General features: G+C 45.4%; 2 protein-coding genes and 1 long non-coding RNA gene across 3 annotated transcripts in view; 2 read left to right on the top strand and 1 right to left on the bottom strand.

Annotated features, from left to right (window-relative positions):
* Positions 1 to 177: 177 nt before the first annotated feature.
* The window catches only part of LOC136567229 (uncharacterized), a 55,636-nt gene continuing 32,094 nt past the window's right edge, over positions 178 to 23,719 (bottom strand). The window contains exon 3 of the long non-coding RNA XR_010785114.1: positions 178 to 367. This is a non-coding gene — a long non-coding RNA (uncharacterized lncRNA). The remainder of the gene's footprint in view (positions 368 to 23,719) is intronic.
* On the top strand, positions 7,151 to 11,941 carry LOC136567222 (keratin, type I cytoskeletal 19). The gene is made up of 8 exons (XM_066566736.1): positions 7,151 to 7,579; positions 8,952 to 9,034; positions 9,354 to 9,510; positions 9,736 to 9,897; positions 10,031 to 10,156; positions 10,273 to 10,493; positions 11,182 to 11,210; positions 11,682 to 11,941. The coding sequence occupies exons 1-8, from the start codon at positions 7,151 to 7,153 to the stop codon at positions 11,699 to 11,701; spliced, it is 1,227 nt and encodes a 408-aa protein (XP_066422833.1). The 3' UTR covers positions 11,702 to 11,941.
* On the top strand, positions 16,056 to 20,832 carry LOC136567220 (keratin, type I cytoskeletal 15-like). The gene is made up of 8 exons (XM_066566728.1): positions 16,056 to 16,607; positions 17,075 to 17,157; positions 17,961 to 18,117; positions 18,404 to 18,565; positions 18,703 to 18,828; positions 18,950 to 19,170; positions 19,990 to 20,015; positions 20,515 to 20,832. Exons 1-8 carry the CDS (start codon positions 16,080 to 16,082, stop codon positions 20,595 to 20,597), a joined length of 1,386 nt encoding a protein of 461 aa, XP_066422825.1. The 5' UTR covers positions 16,056 to 16,079; the 3' UTR covers positions 20,598 to 20,832.

Below are 23,719 nucleotides of genomic sequence, written 5' to 3'. Positions count from 1 at the left end.
GTCCGTCCATTTGGGTCGGCTCCCTGGCATCCTCTGACGGCAGTTAAGGAAACAACAAGTAGGTTTTGTGACACAAACTGCTCGAAAACACTCCCAAAATTAAATTAAAGCCTCAGGCCTGGGACACGGTTCGTACAAGGAAAGCACAGATTCATTAAGAGGAAAATCGGCACGGTTTTATTTTGATTTCACCCCTTGGATTCGGTAGCTGTGCTTAACAGCCAGGCCTGCAGGGGGCGCTCTGTGCCGCTGCCGCTTCCCAGGCCCCAAATCCCAGGGTTGGTGACTCAATTCTGGGAATGAATCATCTCCAGGTGGAAAATCCAACATTTTCAGGAGGTTTCGTGAAGATCAAAGGGTGAAATGGCTGTATGGGCAGAAATTCAAGAAAAGAACCAGAACTGAGTGGACTGGGTTCTCCAAGGGGCTTCATTCCGGATCAGGATTCTGACACACAGAATTGAGACCCACAGCAATGCTTCCATTTGCTGGGGCAGCTGTCAGGTATGGACAGGTACAGCTGCCCACTGCTACTCCTGGTGCCTTTGTGCACAGTCCTGCCAGGCTCTGGCACTCCTGGCTACAAGGAAATGGAACCACAGAGGTGACAAGGCAGAGTTCCCTCTCGGCCCACCACCGACTCAAGGAATGAGAAAAGAAACTCTGACTCACTGTGCCTGTAACAAACAGCAGGAGCAAAGGAAGCTGCTCCTGTGATATTTCTAACATTTACCAGCTCACCATAACCATGAAAAATAGCAGCAGCCAAGTTAAATAAGTATGAGAATTCATGCAGGAAAATCCTTTCTTAACAATTTCTGTTAGGTTGCACATCACATATAACACTTTGGAGTGCTAATCCAAACAAACCTTGGAATTTCTTTAAGTGTTTCCACATTGTGGCTGCTGTATCCCTGGAGGTGTTCATGGCCTGCATCAACCTGTTCTAGTGGAAGGTGTCCCTGCCTGTGGCAGAGGGTGGGACTGGATGAGCTCTGAGGTCCCTTCCCACCCAAAGCATTCCATGATTCCATGATAAAGGACAAGTGACAGCAAACACGTAGTCTCAGGCACAGCACAGCTTGTCACTATCATATTTTCTGAAAAAATCCTCTTTGCCCAAGATTCTTCTCCTAGGAAGCTGAGAAGCCTCAGAGAAAAAATAAAATAATTATCTGATTTGCTTCTCCTGTGTTGGAGTTGGAGATTGTTTATCCAACATGTGAATTGTTTTGACTTAATGACCAATCATGGTCAGGCTGGACTCTGGAAGGAGTCACAAGTGTTCATTATCATTCTTGTTAAGCCTTCTGCAAGTACCCTTTCTCTATTCTTTAGTATAGTATTCTTTTATATAATAAAATATCATAAAATAATAAATTAGCCTTTTAAAACATGGAGTCAGAGTCATCATTTCCTTCCTGCCACGGGGAACCCCAAAAATGCCAGTGGAGCTGACTCTCAGAGCTGTTTTAGCAGTGCCTAAAGAGAGGTTTCTGCACGCTGCAATTACTCCTAATGGAGCAGCTGGGAGCCCACGCTCCCGTGGCTCTGCCAAGCCTGGCTCCAGGGAACACCTTTCCCTGCACACACCTGCATTCCCAACCCATGCAGGGCTGGCATCAAAGCTACCACAGCCTCAGCAATCAGCATTTTCTGACAACATTCCCAATCTTAGTCCAGTGCTTTCCCACAGCCTGATGTCAGACTATTGAAAATCACAGCTGTACCCAAAAGTTCACAGCACTCACACACACAGAAAGATTTTAAATAAATTCCAACAACTCCTTTCTGTCAGAAATGCTGTTAGAAATCATGTCACCAGATTTTTCTCAGTTATTAAATAAGCTGAATCCATTAGGAAAGCATGAAAAAGCACTCAGAAAGCACTTTGGTCACTTGCTTTGCTGGCGGTGGGATGCCCAAAACAAAAGGCAGTTGCCACAAACCCCAGTTTTTAATTAAAGGAAGACTTAAAGCTGAATATGGGTGTCAGAGTCTGGTGGAAAACCAGGGCTCTTAGTTAAGGTGGCAGCCAGGACTGCCCAGGAAGGGACTTTCCTGGTACACACAAACATGAGTAACACAGTCCTTTATAAAGAAGCATAAACTGTCAAAAGTACTGAGAAATCCCCTTTTGTTCCCATAAAGCTGTGTGACCAGCCAGGGCAGGCAGGAGCAGGGCTCCAAAGGGGTTTCCATGGGCTGAGAGCTGCCATGAGGACCAAGTGTTAAAAGCACCTCCCTGGCAGCAGCTCCACAAAGCAGAGGCTGCAGGACTTGTCCTCATAGAGAGAGCTACAGTTGGATTTTCTCACTGAGCCCAGCCAGAGATCTTCAGGCTCTGAGAATTCCTGTCAAGAAAAACTGAGCATGAAACCACCAGTAGGATCAGGAAAGCCCAAATACAAGGATCCACCAGAAGGGTACTAAGAGAGTTCCTTGTTTTCTAATTAAACCAAGGATCCACCAGGAGGGTACTAAGAGAGCTCCTTGTTTTCTAATTAAACCAAGGATCCACCAGGAGGGTACTAAGAGAGCTCCTTGTTTTCTAATTAAACCAAGGATCCACCAGGAGGGTACTAAGAGAGCTCCTTGTTTTCTAATTAGACCCAGAACTAATGTTTAAACTAATGTTTAAGGCTTGCACAGTCAAATCTCTGCCTTTACTGGAAGCTATGGCTTACTCCTGTGATCAGAATATATTCTTACAAAATTAACAAGAGAAATAATAATATATAAGTCTATAAATACAAGTATATGCATGTAAATATATGAGCACAGAGATATAAATAATAGACACACAAATGCTTTACTGATGGGAACAGAATAAAACAGCTCAGCTCTGGGCTATGAGCCCCATCCTACTCTGTGTCCCTCCCAGGTCTAGGATTTATTTTTGAGCAGGAATTTTCCATGTGGTGTATGGGAAGATCCCTGTGGATGGCCCCAGGGCTCCTCCCTGAGTGCAGCACCAGAGGCCATGGCAGGAGTCCAACAGCCTCAGCTCCCCAGCCTGGGACAGCTTCAGTCCCTTGGGCTCTGGCAGAGGCCCCTGCGCAGCCTTTGCTGCTGCCTGCAGAAACCTGACTTTTGGAACACATCCTCCTGTCAGTTGGGTGTTTGACTCTCAAATAATAGTTTCCAGCCCAATCATACCTTGCTGAGATTTACCAGCCAGATAACAGGTTAAAGGAAGTGTGAAAGCACATCAGTGAGCTGACTTGCACTCCCCAGGGCTTGGTGCCCCAACTGAGCCTTCCTTCCCACACAATCTTTAATCACACGATAAGAAAATTTGGTTTATTTTCCTGTCTCAGGTACTTCACTCCATGATTTGCTTTATCATTAGAGTTCTGGAATGATGGAGGAGTCAGGAGTTTAAAGTTAGTTATGTTTCTAGGGAAACAGGGACAATAATGAAGCATTTCCACACCACAGCCAGTTTCAAGGATTTGTGAAATATTTACACTGCTCCCAGTTAAAGAGCTTGAGCTCTTCAGGAGAATCTTCTATTTATTTTCCTCATACCAATCTGTTTAAATGTTCTATAAATGGCAGTCATTGAGACATAAAATTCTGTGCCCCAATAGCACTGCAGCAGCTTGGGCAGGAATCATTCCAGGTCAGCTCAAATCATTGATCCATCATTTCTGTCCTGCCATGAACAAACCAGAGCCCTGACAGAAATGTCCTGTGCCTTACTCTCCCAATTTCTGTTAACACAGAACCCTTACACAACCTTGTTTCTCACCTCTTTCAGTGCAGAAATTATGCATTCCCTTCACTACAATCCCTCTACTTCACAAAAATAATCATTTTCAGCAAATTCCCAGTGTTGCTCTGCTCTTCCCAATCCTCTTCTCAAGCCACTCACAGCTGTGTGTGCATGTGCTGGGACCTGCCCCTTCAGCACAGCAGCATTCTTGTCTCACAATCTATTGGCACATTCACAGAATACATAGCAATGCCAGGTTTTGAGCATTAAAAAAAAAAAAAAAAGATTTATGATGGGCTGTAAAAGTCAGACAGCCAAGAATTGTATCTTGGGTAAACCAACTGCAGTTACCTTGGTACCAGCTGCAGATCAGAGCTTGTTGTCCCTGGTTCTTCCTACAAGGAAGTTTAAAAGAAAAAATAGAAAATTTTGTGCTTGAATTAAAAAGCTGCAAATACTTCATTCCTCTGATCTTTAAAAGGGGAGAAAAACATCCCAAGCTGTGATCTTAAGAGGGCCTGTGACATGATCAGTGGGGAGGGTGGAAAAAGTTCATGTGAGCAAGAGAAGAGATGGAGACTCAAAATGTGCATGTGAAAAAGCAGCATATTTTCATTGATGGAAGCAAAGGCAGAAATGAAAAATTACCAGAAGGGACAAACAGTTAAAAATTGAAAAGATAAATCCAGAATAATAAATTGGCTTTGCTCATTCATTCATAGATGTATCCATGGAACTGCAGGCACCAACAAAGTTGGTTAAAATGTTCAGTAAGTTCATTAAAGTGTAATTCATTATCTATCCCTGGAAGCAAATTCAGCAGAATGTGAAAAGAGAGAAGAATATACCAGTGTCCTCAAGGGCAAGAAAAAAGGGTTTACAGGACAATTAATAAAGCTACCCTGAAACAACAGGAATGCTTTTATAAAGCAGCAGTTACTGGCAAGGCAGAGAAGATAAAAGGTAAGGCAGAACCAGGTCTTAGCCAGGAGCTTGGGTGTGTCTGGATGACTCTGCTTGAAAAAATGTGTCTCCCTTCCCCTCTGATAAGGTGCAGATAAGGGAAATTCCCTGTGCTGACCATTCCTTATTGGGAAAAAAGCTGACCATACCATAAATTAGGTTTATAGTACTGGCAGAAAAAGATACTTACACTGAATGCTAACAGCACCTTCTTCAGCTTGCTGTACTGAAGGCTTTTCCAAGCATTTAAATACACATTCTCACCCTAAGGGAGCTCTTACCAAAACAAACACTGCACCCGTTAAGGTGAAACAGAAATTGAAAGTCAAAAGATTTAGAATTAAGTTTTAGCAAAAATGCTGTGTGAGGGACTGATTTAGTACTAGAGGCTTATGCTGTATTTGGTGTTATAAATCAGATGAATCCATTTGACTGTGTGTCCCAATCCTTTCTTCTTACTGACACTTCACCTCTACTTCCAAATTGCCACTAAGAATTGCAGCTCATTCTTTGGGAGATTCTTCCCTGTGAGCTGCTGCAAACCCAACCTGCCTGCAGTACCTGATCAATATTCTGCCAGTGCAATATATGGGGATTGCTGCTTTTACTCAAGATATTGCAGAGGGCATCCAGAAGCCATCCAGATGGCAATTTTCATGAGCTGGATCATAAAATATTAGGCAGCATCACAGATGAGCTTTTCATTTTGCAAAACCCAAAAATACACTGCATTGAGGTCCTGATATGGGAGTCCAGGGAATGCTGAAGGAATACCTGGAGGGACAAATGTTCATCTCTCCTTGCTCCAGGTCATAGATCTCAAAAAGAACACTTATTGTCCTTTCAGCTTCTTGCTTTTCTGTTCAGTGAAGAAAAGCACATGCACTGGGTGCTCTTTACACTCTAATTATGGACTTTAATATTTAACAAAAAAATAACTGTTTCCCAGTTGTTTTCTCTCAGTCACCTCCTGACACCAATATTTCATCTGCTCCCAGCCCTTGGAGCAGTTACTGGCTGGGCAGGTTTGTCCCACCCAGGGCTGAACAGGACATTCAGGTCTCCAGAAGGAACTGGTGTGTCTCTGGCAGCAGGAGCATCGCTGGGCCTCTGAGGAAAGGCTGCACAGCATTGCAGTGCAGGATGGAGAGCTGTGGGAGGCAAAATCTGCACAGAGAGCAAAGAGCTCTGCTGTGGTGTCCTGGGGCTGAAGTGTGGTACACATCCTGTGTGTATCCAGTGATATATTCCACACCTGAGTCACTGCAGAATTCCTCCTGATACGGCCTCCTCATTACCTGGTGATACAGGTGCCTTGGCTGGCCTCCCATTTGCTGTTTGCTCTTTCCCTCCCTGAATTTGCCCTGCAGTTTGACACCTCTGTACACAGGGAGTGCAGCTCATTGCGTAGCCTGGAACACCTGGAGGAGCATTTTTCATGGGTATAGAAAGGCCTGGCTGCTCCCAAGAGCTGCAAGTGCTGCCAGGCCAGAGCTTTCCTTCCATTCTCTTTCTTTCTCATTCCCTCCAAATTCTGTGGAACTCCTCAGAAGTGTTTTGGAGGAAGGAAGTAACAAAAGTTTTTGAAAATCCATTTTGGATAATAGAGGACCTGAAAATTTTAGAAATAACATTTTCATAACTCTCAAAGACCAGAAGACTGAGTGATTCTGTTTCTTCTCTTTGCTTCTCTCTTTCAGTAGCAATCAAAGGACTCAGTGTGTAATCAGACACTTGTTTCTGCTCACTCCCCAGGTACTCGGGGATGTCACTGCTTTTCTCTGCTACAAGTACAGCCATGGCTGCTTCAGGAGGATACTTGTGTCTGCAGAAAACCACTCTCAGACACAGCACATCCTCTGTTAGCCCAAACGGAACCAAGAGTAAAGACAGAAAGAGCGAAAACTTCCTTTCTGAAAGAAGAAATTGTCTCAAGGGGAATGAGGGAAACAGAGGGGTGGGAACGTGAAGGTCCACACGCATTGTTCACCATTTGGGCTCCTTACAAGCTCTGTTATCAGGCTGAATCACTTTGTTAAAACAAGGCTTTGTGTGACTCCGCTCTGACCGCGGCGTTGGCCGCAGTGGGTGCGCTCCTAAGCCCTTTGTTCCCTCGTAGGTAAACTCTAACCAGGTTTAGGAACGCTCCCCTCGGGAGGGAGACGCCTCCTCCAAATCCCACCTTTAGCTTCAAGCTGCAGAGGTCCGGGGGAGGGGATCCCTCCCGCGTGTGGAGGTACTGGGGGAGGAAACAGCCCACTCCACAGCCACTGACCAATAAGGGGAACCGCCGTGTTGGCAGAAGGCTTAGGGCTGATAAATTCCATGGGTCTCAGATAACACATTCTGCAGACAACTCCCATTGTCACCGGCATAAAAGCGGTGCGGTGGGGGAGCGGGGCACTCTCCTGCTTCGGGATCGCGAATCGCTGAGGTGCAGCTTAGGTCGGGTCCTTGCTCTTCCTCGCCATGGCCAGTTACAGCTTCAGGCAAACCAGCTCCTCCGTGGTGGGGGGACCCGGCGCCTCCTCCCTCCGCTTCGGTGGCAGCTTCAGGGCCCCCAGCATCCACGGGGGATCTGGTGGCAGAGGTGTGTCCGTGTCCTCGGCCAGGTTTGTCTCCTCTGGCCTGGGAAGCAGCCTGGGGGGTGGCTATGGCGGAGGGAGCTTCAGCAGCAGCTTTAGCTATGGGGGTGATGGGCTCCTGTCGGGAAATGAAAAGGCGACCATGCAAAGCCTGAACGATCGCCTGGCCTCCTACCTGGAGAAAGTGCGAGCGCTCGAGGAGGCAAACTCTGACCTCGAAACCAAAATCCGAAACTGGTACCAAAAACAAGGACCAAGCCCAGCTCGGGACTACAGTCCTTATTTCAAGACTATTGAGGACCTCCGAGACAAGGTAGGTGTTAATATTTATCAAAAGTCATCTTAGATTTCCACTTACAAAGGAAGCATGAAAAGCCAAAAATACCCTTAGGGAACCCCTAGAAAGCATTGCAGGGGAGGGAGAGGGAGGTGAGATGTAAATGCAAGGACTGGGTGGGGGGGTTAAAATCAATGTCAATATGGAATTATCTACTTTTTGAAATGCTAGCCAAGAGGAGGTACAAACCAGTCAGTGGGGTATGCCCAAGTACTGAAGTCTGATAATGTTGGCTTTTAACAAAGCATATGTTTATACACATGCTGGTCATGCACACACATATAACCAGTTAATGTATGTATGACCATATAGAAACTGATATATAATGAGAGCCAAGCTGTGATAGCTACCTGCCTGTCTCTGCAACCTCTCACCTGCCATAGAGCTTGAAAACCCTCAGAGGCCCAGACACACTGCTTTAACAATGAAAATAAAAACGGCTTCAGAGTAATTTACTTTTCACATTTCCCATACTCAACCTTGGAATTAAGTGAGCTGAAAGATCTGGCATAGGAAAAAAGGAAACTGCAGACATGAAGTAATCAATCCCATATATAAATGCAGGATTTGCCCCAAGAGCCTATGGGTACCTGATAACAGATTGCTGAGGTGATACACACCCTGCATAACACAGGGAGTAGCTGATTAACTATGTAAATAAAAGAAAGAAAACTTGAGGTTTAGTTTTCTGAGTTCAGCCTGGAGTTCATGACCGCTCCCATGCAGGTTGCTTCTCCTTGCTTCAACCCATCCACATTCACTCCTGATTTAAAATCTGAGCTCTGCTGATGGCAGAACTGGCAATGGGATTTCCTCCTGTTAGTATAGTCTTCCTCCTTTGTTTTGCTCTCCATAGTTAGGGGTGGGAAACCATACAGCTGGCTTGTGGATGAACTTTTGAGGTTTTGAAGCAGCAGGCATAGAATACATGCTTTCCAGGTAAAACTGAACAGAGATTCCTTTCAATAAAATTTCCTTCAGAGGCTTTCATGATGCATTAAAATAATCAATAAACACCATCCTGGTATTCTAGGAAATAAAAATGTGATCAAAGATGGTCTCTCAAAGTCCTCTCCCCCTCAGCCACCATGTATTTTTGTCTCACTGTGGAACTTCTACCTAAATTGGCTTTCACTTCATACACTGGACATGAGGATGTGTCCAAAACAGAATCCTAGCAGAAGTATGTGATAAATCTGTGTGACATGTTTGCTGTAGATCATGGATCCTTCCCTACATCTCTATTTGCTGTAGCTACAGGTGAAATAGACTCTTCACTCTTATCTGCACAGCAGGGAAGCTGATAACAGTTGTTTCAGCCTCAGTAATGAGCTCTCATTGTTTGCAGATCCTTGATGCCACCATTGATAACGCCAGGATTGTGCTGCAGATTGACAATGCCAGGCTGGCTGCTGATGACTTCAAAACTAAGTGAGTAATTTCTGAGAGGGAAAAGATTTCATGAGTAGGCAAAAATCCTTGTTGAGCCAAAGGGCAGTGAAACTGGAATGGAATGCCCCTAAAACCCCTATATGAATATTGGTTTGATCCTGTGCATGCAGTTCAACCTTCATGTCTTTGCTAAAAGCACAACTAAAAATTTTGCATAATGTGGAATATGTGGAGAAAGGTTTAATGCTTGATGACATTTGCTACACCATAAATCCTACAAACCCAGATACATTCATACTGTGTTTCTTGTGGGCTGGGTGATCAGTGAACCTGGATGGGTTTGCTTTGCTTTTTTAAGGTTTGAGACTGAGCAAGGTCTGCGCATGGGCGTGGAGGCCGACATCAACGGCCTGCGCCGGGTCCTGGATGAGCTGACCCTGTCCAGAGCCGACCTGGAGCTGCAGATTGAGGGATTAAAGGAGGAACTGGCCTACCTAAAGAAAAACCACGAGGAGGTAAACCCCAAGAAACACGTTTGAAAGTGGCACTAGAAAAACAGCCTGTGGAGATGTGGAGTCCCTCAGGATTGCCTTGGGCTCAGTGAGGGAAAGATTCCTGTGTAGACTGGGATCCCTCCCGCCAGTATCTCAAGCCTTAGCCCTTGAAGAAACGACAGAAGGTTCATAATGTTTTCAGTTTACAATTGTGCCCTCTTTTGTCTCCTCTGCCATTCCCCACAGGAGCTCAGTGCCCTGAGAGGACAAGTAGCCGGTCAAGTCAGCGTTGAGCTGGACTCTGCTCCAGGCATTGACCTGTCCAAGATCCTGGCAGATATGAGGGACCAGTATGAACAGATGGCTGAGAAGAACAGGAAGGATGCTGAGGCCTGGTTCCACAGCAAGGTAAAACCCCTCCATATTGTACAAACACCAACCAAAAAAATCCATGAAAGAAACAACTGTTAAAACACACAGAAAAATGCTGTGACAGCTTTATGCCCCCCACATTTCTCACCTAGTGTTTTCCCTGTCTCAGACTGAAGAGCTGAACCGTGAGGTCGCCGTTAACACCGAACAACTACAGAGCAGCAAGTCTGAGGTCACTGACCTGAGACGCACCCTGCAGGGGCTGGAGATCGAGCTGCAGTCCCAGCTCAGCATGGTACGTCAGAACTGGCACTGCCTGACAACCCCCCACTGAAAAGGGCCCATATTTCCCTCCCCACACCAAGTCCTGCACTGGCAGCAACCTCTCCTGCCTGTGGTTTGCCCTGACAGAAAGCGGCGCTGGAGGGCACCTTGGCCGACACAGAAGCGCGTTATGGGGCACAGCTGGCACAGATCCAGGGGCTGGTTGGCAGCATCGAGGCACAGCTGGCTGAGCTCAGAGCTGACATGGAGCGCCAGAACACCGAGTACAAGATCCTCATGGATATCAAGACTCGGCTGGAGCAAGAGATCGCTACGTACCGACAGCTCCTGGAAGGCCAGGAGTCCCAGTAAGAACCTTTTGCTCAGTCTGACCATGTCATGTCATGGTGCTCATTTGCCACAGTACTCCTGGGGTTCTACACTTTTTAACAAACTAATTTTTCTGGAGCTAGAAATGTTACAGTTTTCATTTACATGAAGTGAGACCCCAAATAGTTTCTAAACAGGAAGGGGAACTGACAAGCAGCACAGTAGATTATTGCAACTAACAGTTGAAGTGATCAGCTGCATCACAGTCAGGAAAAGTGCAGTTAATAATGTTTTACAAAATATAAAAATTAATACCAAATTCCCATAAACTCCCTATTACCAGGTAGAGAACTCTTACCCAATAGGAATCAGTGTGGGAGGAAATACTGGGAAGAGAAGTGAAGGCAGTCACTGAGTGACTCCCACACGGCACCACAGCTCAATCTCATCTCACACAGCCTCAAGGAGGAAAAAAATGAGGCAGGGGTTGAAAGGTTTTGGTTTGCTCTGTTACTTCTTTTCCATAATGTCTTTTCCCAGTGCAGTTTAAAAATGTATTTCCTACCACAATTCCCTGTCCTTTGCTGAGAAGGAGGGCAGGGAGATGAGCATCTCTTTCCTGACTGCACAAAATGTACCTGATAGATAATTTGCTTTCATCAATTCTCATCTCATGCAGAATTTGATGTATTAACTCTCCTTCCAATTGTTCTCTTTGTTCCACAGGATGTTTGGCTCCCTTTCGGGAACTGCTGGTAAGAATTCCTTTCTTTCAGAAGAAGTTTTATTTTCTAAAGCCACATAACTGGTAGTTGTGTCTGTTCTAGAGACTGGGGTCTACATAATTTGTCAGAAAAAAAAATTATGTCTCTGGTTAGATTGGAACAAATTTCAGCAATTAAAATATGTCAGACATCAGAAAAACATCTCAGACTCTGCTGAAGCAAAGCACAAAACACTTAATCATTTCCCCAGATAAAAGGACACGGGAATTGAAGCTTGGCCAGCTCGGGGGAATTGCAGGAACATGCCAGTAAAACCTGCCTTGAGCTGTTAGAGGTCAGCAGTGTCATAAAAGGGATGAGTCAAATCCAGGTGATGGAGAGGAAAATTCTGAGAGAAGGGAATGACAGATGAGGCCCCAGCCAAGCTCAGCGCCCACCACAGAGTGGTCTGTGTGAGCTGGGCTTAAATTATTGCTGTTCTTTCTCTCCATGTTACTGCAGACAAAAGAGACAAGCACTGAAGGTCTTTCAAAGGTCATCTGCAAACTGAGAAAAAGCAGACAACACATGTGGATTGAGATGGAGAAATTACTCTGAACTGCTGGAAATGACTCTTGAAGCACAGAAGGTTCTTGGCCACACAAAGTTTAGGCAGATTCATTCACTTAGCGATGATTAAGATGCATATTGGGTCAGCTTTGCAATTATTTCTAGGTTTTGCATGTATTGAATTGCTGCATCTACTCAAATAAAGATGATATTCTTGCAATCTTTGCTTCTTTGGAGTTATTGTGATATTTCACTGGAGTTTGGCTTTACTCAGGCAGGAATTAGCCAGCCAGCCTCCCTGAGAGTGCTCACAGTGCGGGGAGCTCGGGCTCCATCCTGATTCTGCTGGCTCCTCTTGCTGGCAGAAGCTTGGAATACAGAGGCAGTGGCATCCCCAGCCCTTGGAGGGGGACACAAGAGTGACCTGGGTTTCTCACTGTGATGCTGTGCACTCTGCAGAGCAGGGGCAGTGGTATGGGAAGTGGTTCTGGAGAGCAACAGGAGCTGGGAGATGTTTCATAGAGTAAAATACAAAGTAAAATATTGGCTCGTAGATAATTCCTGCAGGAGCACATGGGGTGAGCTGCAGTTGGGAGAATTCTTCACTTACATTCTCTGTTCACACAGGGCTTACAAAGCATTAGCACCAATTTCAGCCTACTTACTTCCCATGCCATTGAAAGGATATTATCCTAGCTGAAATTCCAAGTGCAATCACTATTAGTTCCAACACCCAGAAATCACTGATTTTATTTGCTACCAAACTGACAGCCAAGGAAACTTCAGGGATTGTGCTAAAAGCAAACCACGGCTCCAGCCCAACCAGCCCCTTCCCAGCTCCTGCTGTTACCAGAGGCACAGTTTGCTCCACAGCTGGGGGGATTGAAAACAGGGATATACCCAGACTGAAAGTGTCCCAACACTGCTCTCCCCCAGAGTGGATCAGTTTGCAGTCTGTAATTCAGGGAGACATCATAAAATCTTTCAGCACTTCTCTTCTTGGTCCTGAGGAACGTCCATGATCCCTTGTTCACAGCAGATTAATGGAGTGTACGCATGGCTCAGAGCACCCAAGCTCTGGACCTCCTCTCTCAAGGTGGGGCAATCCTCCTCAATCCAAAGGTGCTGGCGCTTGGGTTTGGTTGAGCAGTGACTCAGGTGACCTGTCAACATTATCTGTCACTACTGACACCGACAATCCCAGCTCAGCCTCTGGAATGAAGCATGGTGGCATTTAGCAGTGGCTTCACTTTGACACAGGAAAACGGTGACAGGAGAGAAGAACAATCAAAAATACACAGAGAAAGGGACAAGATGGGGAGAAGAGGGGGAAAGATGGGCAGAATCAAAGGGAACAATGGCCCAAGAGGCACATGGGGTCCAGGGATCCTTCAGAAGTTCACCCATTTTTGTGGGGTTCACTTCTGGAAGAGCCAGGAGAAGCAGAACTCGTGCATTCAGTACAGGCAGTTGCTGAGTGCAGACACATTAATACATGGCTTGTACCAAACTTATTCCCTACAACACCGAGACCTGGAAACCTCCCTATATGAAAGAACAAACAGCTTCAGGTTTGTTTTTTAATCTTAACAAGTCCCATTCCCTGAGAGCAATTTCTTGTGACAAAACCAGTCAGGGTGGGAGCTCACTGTTGCAGATTTCTGGTATTGTCCAGCTGCAAATGTGCAAGTCTGACAAGAAATTCTCATGCTCCAAGAATGCAAGCTATAAAAATCCTAAATTCTTGTTTCTATGGCTTAGTTCTAATTTTATTTTATAATTCTATTAATTTTTTTCCTCTATCTCTAAGGCAGTGAAGGATTTCTGGTAAAATGTTAGATATAAATCACTCAGGCACTATAATTTTAGCGTCTAGTTGAGGGAAAAAAAGTGTTTTCTGAAGGCATGTCATGTCTCCTCTGAGTGATGGTTTTATCACTCATAGAGTGATCACTGAGATGACAAACAAGCTGCTGCTTGACTGGAACTTGCTGTCCTGAGAGGAGGGGCTGGAGTGTGTCAGCCCCATTAATCCCACAGCAGAGGCAACAAAAGAGTTTGTGCAGCACAGACATGTCAGGGAATGTCTTCCAGGAAATCCCTGTGGAAGATGACAAACCAAGGAGTTCAGGTACCACAGGTACAATTCTGAGACTGTGCAAAGGATGAGTCCATGTGTCAAGACATTGGATAAGGAATCTCTGAGCAAAGGTAGTGAGACCAGAATAAGGGCATAAGCTTGAAAGAGCCTTTCTTTTTTTTTATTCTTTTTTTTTAATTTCAGCAAGTGATTGGCTTCTATTTCCCCGTACAGCCTGTAAGGAGAAAATGCTGTAGAAATTGTTGCCTAAATTATGTTATGGGGCATGATCTGTACTGACTGCTTGATTTATTTTGTTTCCCAATGGCAAATATTCAACAGAAGGGAACAGCTTTTATCTGCTACCTGATTTTTGTAAGCATTCATCTGATACTGATCCAGCATGACACCTGGGGCATGTTAGAAAGCAGCAAAGTGTGTTTCACCATTGACCTTCCAAAGGAGTTATCACACCTGAGTGAAAGAAGACTCAATGAAAAGTCCCCAAAGTTTCCTACTAAATTTGGCAGTGTTTTGTTGCTTGGGTCTTTTTAATAGAATATGATTTGCTTATTGTGGGCTCTCTCGGTTGAACAGCCCCTGGCAGTGCACACACTTCAGGGCATTGATTATAGGAGTCTTAAGGACAATTTTTTATCTTCGGGAGGGCTTGACTGAACTTGTTTCATGAGCCACCAACCCTTGGAGACACAGGGATCTGGCAAGGTACACAGACCATTAATCTGCCCAGCAGCAAAACTGAAGGGCTGTGGCAACGGGCCAGGTTCCGTTTGAAACATGTTTCCAGAGCGGTGAACACCCACCCCTGTGCTCTGCTCAGCCTGGAACGAGTGGCCGTGCCCTGAGCCAGCCTGTGGGGGCACATCACAGGTGGACTCTGCCATTTCTTCCCTCCTAAGTGTGCATCTCCGAGTGAAAATTCTGTGTATTCCCTGTGCCTGCATTAACATCTCAGCTGGAAATGTCAGAAACTCCCTTGGTTTATTCCAACAACTCCTGTGAGCCTTGGCTTATCCAAAATCCCCATCCTGAGTTCTAAGCTCAGTTTCTGTACTGCCTGCTAAAAACAATGCTCTTCTTATGATGTTTTTAGCAAAGGTATACATTTTCTTCTTTAAGCTTTATTTGAGGTCTCTGTGCTGTGCAGAGAACTGGGTGCCCTGCAAACTCCACACTGCCCACAGCCTGACCCCAGCAGGGCACAGGGGCAGCTCCTGCTTCCTCACACTCTGCCCAAATCTGCCTTCCCTGCAGGGCTGCAGGACTGAATTCCTGAATTTCACTGGCAATTCATTAGCTCAGTAATGTATTTCTGTTTCAGACTCCTGCTTTAAATGAAGGGTTAAAGTGCCTCTTCTGAGTGTTTCTCAAGCCTTATTTTCAATGCTATTCCATTTCCTCGTGCACACTGGCATTAAACACAGGTATTGCTATCAGAACTGTGTTATCTTAAACCCTTTCTCTTTACATTTTCCAAAGTAACAGGATCTTAGTCCTCCCACATTTACTCTTTTAACTGAGTTGTTTCAATCTGTGTTACCTTTCTGGTTTATTTCAAAGTGATTAATAAATTTACTGTTTCCACTCTCCCTTGCACACTGATGGATGATGATTGTTCCTCACACAGTGCCTTGAATAGATGCTTTTTGTAATAAAAATTCAGACTCCAAAATCCAAATATTAGTTCCAAGAAAAAATCAAGAATAAGAACATTTCTAATTCAATTCCGAAATTTTAAAGGGAAAAAGATGCAGATAGAAAAGAAGGAATAACAGTGAGATGAAGAGACGATTGTACATTTTTCAATGAAAGGAGAATTTTGCTTAAGCCTCATTTTAAGAAAAAGTTGATTTTCTGAAGGTAGCCATGGTGAGCATTGTAAATAGGCAAGTGGGTGGGGCTGAACTCACTTTGTTTTTCCATTCTTAAATGTCAGAGAAGTAAACTCCAAGTTTCAGAACTATAGCCTGAAGAAAAAACATCATCTGATTCATGCCTTTTGTTTAATTAAAAAAAGAAACCCCAAGCCCAAGCCCCTGCGATGTGCTGCCAGCACTGCTTGTCAGGAATGTCATCACAGTTGGCCTCACCTCTAGGGAGGAGGAATTTTGGAGGGAGGGCTGCAGTGGGGTTTGTCTCCCAACACCCAATCATGAGGATATAAAAGAGGCACCAGGGCAGCGAAGGCACAAGCTGTCTTCTCTTGCAAGGCTGCAGAACTGACCTTTGCTCTTTCTCTTTCTTCAGCCATGGCCACTTCCTACATGAGCTCTTCCTCCACCTACGGGGGTGGCTTTGGTGGTGCTGGGGGCAGCAGCTGCCGCCTGTCCTCGGTGCGTGCTGGGGGCGCCTGCCGGGCCCCGAGCATCCACGGCGGCTCCGGCGGCCGCGGCGTCTCCATCTCCTCAGCCAGGTACGTCTCCTCTTCAGGAGGAGGCTACGGCTTTGGGGGAGGCTATGGAGGAGGCTTTGGAGGGGGGGCAGCCTGTGGTTTTGGAGGGGGCTCCGGCTTTGGAGGCGGCGCTGGCTTTGGTGGAGGATTTGACCTTGGTGGTGGCTTTGGTGGCGGCGATGGCCTCCTGTCTGGCAATGAGAAGATAACCATGCAGAACCTGAATGACCGGCTGGCTTCGTACCTGGACAAAGTACGAGCCCTGGAAGAGGCCAATTCTGATTTAGAAGTGAAAATTCGAGACTGGTATCAGAAACAAGCTCCCACCAGCCCTGCCCGTGACTACAGCAACTATTACAAGATAATTGAAGATCTCCGAGACAAGGTATGACATTCATATGTAGATGAGTTATCAGAAGGTAAGAGAATTATGGAACTGCATGTTCCATGTCTTTAAAATAATTACAAAAGAAGTAGATACATTGAGGTCCTGAGCATTCTAGCAGAATAGAGTAGCCTCTTCTCAATTTAAACACCAAATATCTTATCCTGACAATGTGATGTTTGTTGAAATTAAAATGATTACAGTAAAAGTTAGCAAAATGTGTTTAGAATTATCAATACATTTTTTCAGGAATCAAATAGTAAAGAATGTGACAGGTAGGCCTCAAAGGCTGGAAAGATAATTCACCTGGCTACAGATAAGATCAGGTGTTGTACAAACACATTTCCCTGTTATGGTTCTAATCTGTGTTGCACAGAGTATCACAGCCCTCTGGTTTGCTCATGGAATGTGGACCAGATATTTTACCATTATTCACAGCAACTTTTCTCCATGTTTCTTAATTGCAGATCCTTGCTGCTACCATTGATAATTCCCGGGTCATTTTGGAGATTGACAATGCCAGACTGGCTGCTGATGACTTCAGACTGAAGTAAGTTCACCTGGAGCTCATTTGTCTTCACTCTACTTGTCTTCACTCTCTCAAAGCAGTTTTTTCTTTAGTAACTTCAGATACAAAACATCCTGGCAAGCAGAATCCATTGATGAAGGATCAATTCAGAGTATAAGCCTGACAGAACACAGCATTCAGATCACTGAGCTGTTTGCATGATCAGTTACAGCCCATGTCTTCATTTTTTTGTGATACTCAAATATTCTTAGTAGCCTGAATCACAGGGGAAAGAAGGCAGGAATAGGTGGGATTTTCACTTAGAAGGAAAATGGCAGGAAAAGATTGCTGTGGGGCTTCAACATTTCTCTGCTGGAGTGTGAAATTTAGAGTAAGCTGGGGTTTTTCCAGCTCTCAGGCTCAGCAGTACATCAGATGGTAAAGGTCCATGTGCAGCTGCCTTCCCTGCAGCAATGCACCTGCAGGTTTCTATTTTCTCTCCTGTATCCCAGGCAGCCCTGCCCCACCTGTGCTTTCCTACGCAAATCTGGGAGGACACTGCAAAACCTCTGTCCTATGTGACAATGTTTCTAATGATGCTGATAATCAGTATTAGGTTCTGCAAGGTGAAATGTCATGTCCTCCTCAGGAACAAAATCATACGGCATTGTCTGTGCTTCCTTATGCCATAGCTGGATATTGGGAAAAAATGTCTTTATTGCTTTCACACTTCTAAATCTGTTTTCATCTACAGTCCACTGTTCCTCCCATATGTGATCATTTTATAGCTCTACTGAATACAAACTCGGACATGTTCCAGTGCTTGTTTCTTTTCTGAACTGCAGGTATGAGAACGAGCTGTTCCTGCGCCAGAGCGTGGAGTCCGACATCAACGGCCTGCGCCGGGTCCTGGACGAGCTGACCCTGTCCAGAGCTGACCTGGAGATGCAGATTGAGACACTGAAAGAGGAGCTGGCTTATCTGAAGAAGAACCATGAAGAGGTGAGAGTCCTGGAAATGCAGGGAGATCACTCCCCTTTGGAATTTTTCTCTTGTAAATGAAACATACATGTAAATTACATGTAGATACGTGTGTCCTGTGTGAGTACACAGAGACAGAGAAGCTGCTGCAATGAGAAAGAAAATGTGATAAATGTTTTATGTGTGTTCCATCTGTGGTACTTGATAGCACAGGTACTGTTTATCACAGCAGGGATTGCTGGGGGCAGGAGCAGTGTGAGAGGAGAGAGCCTGATCTTTTTGTGCCCTCTGTCTGCTGCCCATGCAGGAAATGAAAGAGTACTCGAACCAGCTGAGTGGAACAGTCAATGTGGAGATGGATGCAGCTCCTGGCATTGACCTGACCAGAGTTCTTGCTGAGATGAGGGAGCAGTATGAAGCTCTGGCTGAGAAGAACCGCAAGGACGCTGAGGCCTGGTTCTTCACTCAGGTATGGTCACACCAATAAACAGCACAGCAGTGCACTGCCTCAGCATTACTGCCCTGGCAGGTCCCTACCTCCCTTTCTCAAAATGATTGATTTTTTTAATACATTTATATGAGATTTTACATTATTTTTCCTTTCAGACTGAGGAGCTGAACCGTGAAGTTGCCACCCACACCCAGCAGATACAGACCAGCAAGTCAGAGATCACGGAACTGCGCCGCAACCTGCAGAGCCTGGAGATCGAGCTCCAGTCGCAGCTCAGCATGGTACGGAGCTGCCCTGACACCAGGAGGCACTGCCTCACACTGTCCCCTTCCTCCCTCTCCTCGACTGCCCCTCCGTGGGACAAACTTCCTTCTAACCTGTTCTGCCATTGCTGCACTTTAGAAAGCCGGGCTGGAGGCCAACCTGCGGGACACGGAAGGCCGATACTGCGCGCAGCTGGCTCAGATCCAGGCGCTCATCACCAGCGTGGAGGAGCAGCTGAGCGAGCTGCGCTGCGACATGGAGCGCCAGAACCAGGAGTACAAAATGCTCATGGACATCAAGAGTCGCCTGGAGCAGGAGATCGCCACGTACCGCCATCTGCTGGAGGGCCAGGACGCACAGTATGTCACTCTGTCCCGGTCCTGATGAGCAGATAAGGGTAACAACACGCGCTGTGCAGCCGGAGCTGGGGCTGCCAGGCTGACTCTGGAGTGCTCGGTCACGCTCCCTGCACACGCAGCCTTTGGAGCCCTGGCAAAGTCCCTGGTACTGCCAGAACTCAAGCTCAGTCTGCACATCGGTGGTGTGGAGGATTTGAAAATATAAATGCCACCGTTTTGATCATGATGAATTACAGAAGGCACCAGGCCCCATAGATATGTCTCACTTAATCCTCTGGTTGCACTGGAATTAGAGCCTTCAGGCTGAGACAACCTATAAAAACCTGCTCCCAGTATTTCTTTAGCTCTTGGTTGTCTCAATTTGTGCACAGAGGTGAAAATAAATACTCATCCTCACACACCAGTATCCCCAGCAAGAAAAGAGCCTGGAACAGACTCCAGCTTACTTCAGTAAAATCTGCATTTTCATGTTCATTTCTCATATCTGATCTATACATGGAATTACTTTTGATTTCTGAGGAGGAATCGGCTCCTTACATAGTTTCTAGAAGAGGCATTTTGAGGACAGGAGCAGTATAAGGAGACACCTCAGGACAAGGAACTGGTCTGACCACTGTTCCCATTCCCTTTCAAGTACATAGGGGTGGATTTCAAAGCTGAAAGCACCTTAACACCACCTCCAGTAACAACACACCTCAGAACCAGCCATTGAGAGCAGCTCTGTGAAATCCTGGCTATCCACACCAATTCCTAAATGGTTCAATGGTTTCAGGGGACAAGGTCAGAAATGGTCATTAATCAAATATTTCTTTTCTACAGGTTGTCAGGACTGAACCCCAAGGACGGTAAGAAACATTTTCATTTAATGAGGGGCTGAAATGAACAGGCAAGATAGGATTAAATAAACCTTTTAGCCTCGGATTTCTTCTTACTACCCACAGATTCCATTCTCCCTACAATGAGCATGTTCTGTATCATGTAGAGACAAAAATATAATACTTTATTTTATGTGCATTTTTGAAACCAGTAGATTTCCAAAATGATTCCATGAACTGCTCATGGGATTCTAAAATACTCAGATCTCCCAAAGATTCATTCCTCTGCTGATTCACATAACATTCAAGATGCTTCCAAATCCATATCTGACATGCACTCCTAAGGTTTTCTGGATGAGGACCAGGAGGGAAAGTAAATAAGATGTAAAGGCAGTTCTGCCTTTGATATGTGAAAGATCTTGTGAGGAAACAAACAAACACAACCTCATGGTTCAGCTCCTCAGGGTGTTGGCAGTGCCTTAGTGGCTTTTTTGTTCCCTATTTAATTTTTTTATTCCCCCTACAACAGCATTTGGGAGCGGTGCAAGACGTCGCTCTGGCACAGATGATGATGGAAAACCCATTTCTACCCGTGACAGGAGATACCCATAAAGAAATACCAAATCTCCACGTGGACCCAGTGCAGCCTCACACTGGCTAATGCTGAGATAAAGAACCTTTCACTTCCCCAAAGCACAAGAATGTATCCAAGAATGTCTTTCCTTAGATTTGCTCTGCCTTTGTACACGAGCATTGGCTCACTGGGTCAGAGATACCAAAGCCTGTTTTCTGCTGGTGCCCTATTGTGTCCTAACAATAAAGTTTCTGTTCTGCTTCTGCAAATGAATCCAGTCTAATGGTGTTTTTTGAAGCCATTGTGCCACACACAGCCCACAGGCCCTCCCAGCATGGGCTGCTGGAAGCCAGCCAGGGGATACTCGGGGAATAACAACAGCAATAACAATAATAACCTTAAAAATAATAATAAAGATGGTGATGAACAGACAGATAAAGTGTCACTAGATTCTGCCAGCCATCTGGAGCTGGTGTCAGTTAAAAACAGAGAAGATAGCATAAAAAATCCTTAAGATCTTTGTTCTCAATTCCAAGGGCACATTAGGGCTACAATTTATGCACAAATAAAATGCATCTCTGAAAAAACTGCATACATTTGTGTTCCTGCACTGCCTGCAGCACCAAGGCAAATTCCCTCAGCTCCTAAGGAAGCAGCAGGCACAGTCCAGGTGAAACAAATTGCTCAGAGTTTGCTGCAACTGTTTTGGTTTTCATCCATCAGAAAGAACATCCTCCACCCATGTCACTGCTGTGCCTGTGGTTTTAGCCACACCACCTTCTCCCAGCTACAAATCCCCCACCAGTGGAACTGAAGAGATGCTGATAAAACTTTAAGAGCCTGGTGAACCCCAGAAGCACACAAAGCAGTTACCTAAGTGCTGTACTTTGCTCACATAAACATGTTTGAAAAAGGCATCCTTAGCCCCATCACTGGACATTCAATCCACATTACAGTACCTGCAAAAATGATGTAATTTCTAGAATTACATATTTTATTTTCCTTCCAAGCTCCTTAGAGACATTATTTTTGTGTCTTCTATTTTCTGACATTTAAGAAAAAGAAATATACAGTGCTGGCATCACCAGTTAGGCCATGAGATCATGGGTGCTGCTGGTAAGAAATGCACATCCTGCTGGCATTCCCACTGGAAGGAGTTCAGAAGAGATTCTGGCAAACTGCAGCAAAGTCACATCACAATCCACTAGAGAGGAAAACCAAAGGGTATAAATGATGTTTTTTCCTGATCCAAAACCGAGGTGACTATTGCTTGTATCACTCACACAGCAAGAGAGGGAATTCCTACAGCCTCAGGCAGCTCTCCAACCATTTGTATTCCAGATGGAGGAGTTGAATCAATCAGTGATTGTTGCAGAACATTGACCTGTACAATATACTTGTCAAAATATTCTGCCTGTATTTAACCTGGAGCCTCGAAATTCAGCTCAGTTTGCTTCCCATGCTCCAATTCAGTAAAACACCCACAATTCCCAGGTGAAGCAAGCCAGGACTGCAGAGCAGCACCGTCTCCCAGGGAGCAGAGCAGTCCCCATCCAAGGGTGCCACCTGCTGACAAGTTTATTTCCTTACTCCGGGTGTCACTTCCATTCTCTGTTCTGGATTAAAGAGGTGACTAAACCCAAATTCAACACTGCAGCCTGACAAAGAGTCATGTCAGATTTTGAAGTAAGTTGTTTGGTCTGTTTCATCGATCCTCAGCATGTGTGGATCAAAACTGTGTGGCATCTTTTCCAGTTTGGAAAGGCTGAGCCTCAGGGGAAGCACTTCCCAGTCCCAGATCACCTGTACTTTGGATTAATTGCAAGAGAAAATACAAATCTGGTTTTCATGATGTGCTAATTCCATTATATTCTCAGGACTGAGGCTCTGTGGTCTCCCACAGCCTCACTGCCAGGCAGGGTGGGAATGCCATGGAGTAATTTCTGGTGAAACAGAGGATTCATTTTATTTCACATTCTATTCTGTACATCCCTGTGTAATTCCATTTCGGTGTGATAGGTCACAGACATCAGCTTGCTAAACTGAAAATTCAATCTGAAATTGATCTCGGGTGAGAGCTGCAGGATGTGGTCAGTGCTATTTAAATGTGAGGTTTATTTCAAGTTAGGGCCTCAGTTTTTGTCTGATGCTTCAAGCTCATTCCCCTCCCAAGCAGCCAGGCTGATCCCAGACTGCAGCTATGTGGCTGTAACCAGAGTATCTGGGGAGAGCCAAACCTTGTGCTCACTGGAAAACCAGATCTTCAGGGAATTCTTTCCCCGAATAGCTAGAAATGACAGGATTTCTACAGAAGGAAGTGTCTGAGGAAGAGGAGCGTGTGCTCAATGTACAGGGGGTTGGGGAAAAGGAAAGGAGCAGGTGCTGAGCAGAGCCAAGCCCGAGCCACAAGGAGGAGCCCGAATCCTGCTCCGACAGGAATGAGGCCGGAGGTACCTGGGAAGCTGGAGTGCAACAATTCCTTATTGCTGCAGCCTTCCAAGTGAAACAAGCAGGGAAAAATACATCCCCTCCTGTTTGTCCCAGGACAGTTTAACTCTGCTCCATGCGGTCTCCCTGACCTCAGCAGTCAGGATGAGCAGCAGGGCAGGGCAGACCCTGGGGAAGGGGTTTAGCCTTCACCTAGGTAAGGAAATAGCTGCAGCATTTCTGTGAGAGCCTGTGCCCACTCAGCTTCATGCCTCTTCCCAAATCTTCCTCCCCGATCTCATCCCTCAGTCACGGACTAGAACAAGACAAGGCAAACCCACTACACCCAGCAGCTGCCACAGGACCACTCCCCAATCTGTGCCCCTGACCAGCATGAGCAGTAGGACAATCTGCAACAGCCACACTGCACCTTTCCCTGTTGGATGATACAGTTTAGCAAAAAGTTACTGAAACTTTTGAGAAAGATTATTCCTGAATGATTGCCAGGTCAGTTTTTAGGGCTGGTAGCTTTAAATAATCATTTGAATCTTTTGAGTGCTGTTATAAACTCATGTGTAAATATGTTCTAAAGCTAAGATAAATATCTTAATAATATTAATGCTGGGAACAGCAAGAAACCTTTGCACTGCTGCCTATTGAGACAAGACCTCTGAAACAGGACTGTACCTCAAATCATGAGAAAATCAGTATTAAGTATCTAATTCTCATGTAT

Source organism: Molothrus aeneus, chromosome 28 (assembly GCF_037042795.1).
Source record: "Molothrus aeneus isolate 106 chromosome 28, BPBGC_Maene_1.0, whole genome shotgun sequence".
NCBI classification, from domain to species: Eukaryota; Metazoa; Chordata; class Aves; order Passeriformes; family Icteridae; genus Molothrus; species Molothrus aeneus.
This window is presented reverse-complemented; position numbering and strand designations above follow the sequence as displayed.